The 4397-nt window shown below is 49.1% G+C and overlaps 1 protein-coding gene across 1 annotated transcript; it reads left to right on the top strand.

Moving 5' to 3' along the window:
* Positions 1 to 1074: 1074 nt before the first annotated feature.
* LOC310762804 (uncharacterized protein) lies at positions 1075 to 3953 on the top strand. The gene is made up of 3 exons (XM_083614288.1): positions 1075 to 1348; positions 2860 to 3107; positions 3502 to 3953. The coding sequence occupies exons 1-3, from the start codon at positions 1078 to 1080 to the stop codon at positions 3823 to 3825; spliced, it is 843 nt and encodes a 280-aa protein (XP_083470414.1). The 5' UTR covers positions 1075 to 1077; the 3' UTR covers positions 3826 to 3953.
* The last annotated feature ends 444 nt before the right edge of the window (positions 3954 to 4397 follow it).

Here is a 4397-nt window from a genome sequence, read left to right on the forward strand (position 1 = left end):
ACACCAAGAAGGGAGAAGAGCCATGGAGTGCCTTGAAGAGGCAAAACTATTATTTTGGAGAGGGGAGAGGGAGGGAGATGGGCAGTAATAAATTATAACCAACAGTACAGAAACCTCAAAACCTGGCTGGTGCAATTGCTGGGGTTTGCAAGGCTTGAGAGGTCTAGGAGCTCGGGCTCTGCTCCTGGATCTCTCAGCAATCTGCAATGGACCAGCCAGGATGTCGGATTCCCAACTGCTCAACAATGACAGCAACAAAGCAGCTCTTCTGACCCTCTCTAAATTATGAAGCAGCTTGGGGAGAACCAGGAAGTGGTGTTTTCCTAGAAGGCCTGTGGACTCCAGGCCTTGCACACAAAACAACTGCCTGGATTGTTTCACTGGAAGGGCCTTTTGGATTTTGGGGGTCCAGCAAAATATGTAGCTTGCCTGGCCCTGCTATACTGAATGGAAAAAGCTTAACTCTGATCCAACAGCAACAACCGACGAGGCTTCTTTCCCCCATTAAAGCTCACCTTCGCCTTCTCTGACATCCATTTTACGACCCTGGCAGCTCTTTAAGGAAATACACTCTGAAACGGGTCCTCATTCCAGTCTGAAGACGACGGTAAATGATATCCAGGCCCGTTTTTCTCCGAAATGTGTATTTGAAAAAAAAGAAAAAGAAAAGAAGAAATGGCCGTTGCTCCGAGCGCGGGGTATTGAAATTCCCCGGTTGCCTTTTGAAGCCTCCTTCAATCGAGTCGGGCAGTAAGCGAACATTTGCATAGACGGATAAAGGATGTGACAAGTCCTGTAAATCGCTTACAATCCAATGAAATGATCTCTCGGCAGACACGGTGGAGCCAGGCCTACCAGGGCTTTGGAAAATGTGCGAACAACCTCTTTTGTCGGGGAGGCATGATGATAATGAGCCGGTACTTATCTGGCCTTTGATGTTGTGTTTGCCCCTGTCGCTGTTTGCTTGGGGGCGCCCCATATAAGGGAAGATGCGCGTCACGGCCTGCGCGTCCAAAGGCTTCAGCTCATCCAGCGCACAGGACCCGGGCTCGTCTAACCCCCGACGGCAAGCGCGCCATGACCAAGGCTCCCTTCTCGGTGGAGTGGCTCTCCCAGAGCAGCCAAGCCACCAACCACGCCCGGAGCAGGGAAGGAGCCAGCCCAACCGCGTCTTCGGCCTTCCCCGACGGCATCCGGACCCAGCAGAGCGAGCCTCCGTCTAACTGCCGGTCTGCCGGGAGAGAACGAAGGCCGGTCGGGGAAAAAGTCGTTCCCAGGGGCCACGAGCCGCCTTCTGAACATCTCCCTTCGCTCCAGAAGAAAGTGGATTCCTCCTCGACGTCAGCAGGTACTACTTCTCTAGCAGGCTCCGATTCATGGAGGAGAGGCTATCACTTTGCCTTCACTATACTCTACTTCCAATTTGTGTCCTGATTGATACCAGCTGCTGGGAAACGGAGGTGGGGAGAACGCTATTGAGCTTCCCATGGCTACTGGTTGGCTACTGTTAAGACCAGGACGCCGGACTTGCTGGGCCGCTGGCCTGATCCAGCACGGCTCTTACTGTTTTTATAGGTCTTTTCCATTGATCTCCGGGTTTCTAAACTCGCAATTCCTCGGAAGCAAGTGCCCCTGCTGTTGCTTTTTTTCGACGGAATAATGCAACTTTGGGGAAGGGCGAATCCTAATGCTCTCTAGAGTCTAGCCGGACTTTCCAACGTGGGGAATATTGCCCGTCGGGGCGCGAAGGGGTTTTCTGGGGACGCTGGTTCGAAAGCCTAGGAGGTTGGAAAGGCGGCTTCAACATTAATAATGGGGAGGCGAGACACTGGCTCGGTTTTCCTAACAATCGAGCACGGAATAGAGTATAGGCCACTTACTATTTTCCGGTTTCCCGGTCACTGATCAGGTCCTTTGCTTCCTTTCAATTCCTTTGACAAGGCCGAGCTGCGAAAACCATTGATCGCAAGCCGCTTTCCCTAAAACCCATCCGAGCCCTTCTTTCCACCTGGAAATAGTGGCCTGTGTTTCCACCACTATCTGTCAAACTAAAAGCCAACTTTGCGGGGGAAGACCTGGCTGAAATATATCCCGATCCTGTGCGGGAAGTCCTAACCAGCTCTATAAGACTTAATCACCCAGGTGAAACTCTTACCTCAAATGGCAAGCTCAGGTGTAGGAATCATAGAATCATTGACTTGGGAGGGTCACTTGGCCCAACGTGGAGCTCGAAACCACGGCTCTTGAGATTAACAAGTCTCATGCTCTTATCAACAAACTGCCCAGGGCAGGGTAAGGGAATCGCGACTGTTGGTGTGGCGGTTCAGACCCTTTGCAACTTCCTCCCATCAGTCGGTCACCTCTTTTATTATCTTTTCGGCATCTATTGAAGTCCTTTCTCTTTTAACAAGTCTTTTAAGTGGAGATCTCCCCACCCCCAGTCTTCTCTGCATTGGCCTAGAAGTCGCTTGTGTGTGTTGTTGATGTTTTTTCTTGTGAAATAGTTCGGGGTTTTCAAAGAGAGCGATTGATAGAGCAAAATAAAATAGAGGATAATGGAAGTGTTTTCCCGGTGCTGTGAATTAACGGCGCTAAAACTGCAATGCGATGCATACTTATCTTGGGAGTAATTTCTCTTCAGTGCAATGGGGCTCTTTTTAAAAAATAAGACATGCATGTAGGCTGGACGAATGAGCCGGAAATAGCTGAGCCCAGCTTACTGCCCTAGGATTTTGGGGGGATAAAACATCAGTTTCTCCCAACGTGGGAAAAGTGTTCCTTTATCCTAACCTACCCGCTATTGATTTCCACGGTGGGCGTGTCCCTGACCATCTGGCTTTTGTCTCTTCTTTCTGCCAGAGGCGTCTGAGGCTCCCAAGGGGACGTGGAGTGCAACGGAGGGCAGCTCGGACGGCGAAGGGAGCCTCTCGGAGGGCCAGACCCCAGAAGAGGGCAGCGGCAGTAGAAGCACCAACAGCCGCCGCTTGCGCACGGCTTTCAGCGTGGAGCAGATCAGCACCTTGGAGAACTCCTTTAAGCGTCACAGATACTTGGGCGCCGCAGAGAGACGCAAACTGGCCAGTAAGATGCAACTCTCCGAAGTGCAGGTAAGCGACCAGACTGGCTCAACTCCTGACAAACATAGAGAGACCCTAAAACGGCTATTATACTGAGTAAAAGACAATAAAATAATCTAGCTACTTTTGGGGAGGCAGGTGGGTATGGGTGTGTGCATGAATTTCCTTGACTGACTTCTCGCTAACTTTAAACAATTCTTACTGCATTTTATATCATGCCTTTCCTTCAGTGTGAGGTTCAAGGTCTCCACCCACCACCACCCAAAAAAAATGACAACCTGGAAATTACATGGTGGTTTGGCAAATTTTAAAGAAGCAGAATGATTTCAACAGAAAAGTGGTTGAATGAGGGAGAATGCTCTGTTGACCAATGAAGGGCTCCTCCATTAGTTCATCCACTTCTCTCTCTCTCTCCTGTCCACAGATCAAGACTTGGTTCCAGAACCGACGGATGAAACTGAAGCGTCAGTTGCAGGAGATAAGACCTGAACCTTTTCATGCAGTGCCATTTTACAGCCCCCTCCCTTTTGGACCTCAAAGTGGGCCTGTGTCCTATGTTTACTCTCCACACCAGCATACTTTCGCTGGGAGGGAAGCTGTTCCTTCTGGCATTCCCTTCCCTCCAATGCCAGCTCCAACTCTGGATCCCAGAAGCAACTCTGGAGGGCAACCTGGTGCTCTCTGGCCAATGCCCATGCCCTACTTCATAGGATGCCAGGACCCTAGAACTGTCTTCCTGCCCCTCTGAGTCAATTGTCAGCGATGCTGCTGACCCACAGAAGGATTTGCACTAAAGTCTACTCTTCCAGAGCTATATTTATAGCTACCGAGATTCCTGGATACATGGGTTCTGAATATATTTTGCACAGAGATATGAGTGGGAATGTGGGGTGAAAATAAATAACTACAATGTGGTTTTTTTTAAAAGCTAATTCATTCAGCAAGACCTTAACTGGGTTTTGACATTTAAACGAGGGCTTGACACAGACCAGCTTCAAGCTGCCCCTTAAATTTAGGTCATGTCGTTGGGCAGAACAGCAACATCTGGAGAAGCCTGATATAAAATTAGACAAGAGCCCATCTCCTGTGATCGATTTAGCAAGATCAGCTTATGGTTGATTTAGGGCTTGATAGTGTGTTGTTCGGAATGTTGTGCAATAATAGCATCAGAGAGATGTTAAACACTGTGATTAACTTACTTCTTTGTAAGGGTGACCCTGAGAACATTGATGTGCCATAAAATTCTGGTGTTCATTCACAACCCACTGATAAAGTTGTCTGTGTTTGCAGTGCAATATATTGTACTTTTATCAATATATT

Source organism: Podarcis filfolensis (assembly GCF_964270895.1).
Source record: "Podarcis filfolensis genome assembly, chromosome: 5".
Classification (NCBI taxonomy): Eukaryota; Metazoa; Chordata; class Lepidosauria; order Squamata; family Lacertidae; genus Podarcis; species Podarcis filfolensis.

Excerpts from the sequence above, each read along its gene's own strand:
- LOC310762804 (XM_083614288.1), top strand. The coding sequence starts at position 1,078 with ATGACCAAGGCTCCCTTCTCGGTGGAGTGGCTCTCCCAGAGCAGCCAA. Across the intron at positions 1,349-2,859 it reads TTCCTCCTCGACGTCAGCAG|AGGCGTCTGAGGCTCCCAAG; the intron begins GTACTACTTCTC and ends TCTTTCTGCCAG. Across the intron at positions 3,108-3,501 it reads TGCAACTCTCCGAAGTGCAG|ATCAAGACTTGGTTCCAGAA; the intron begins GTAAGCGACCAG and ends TCCTGTCCACAG.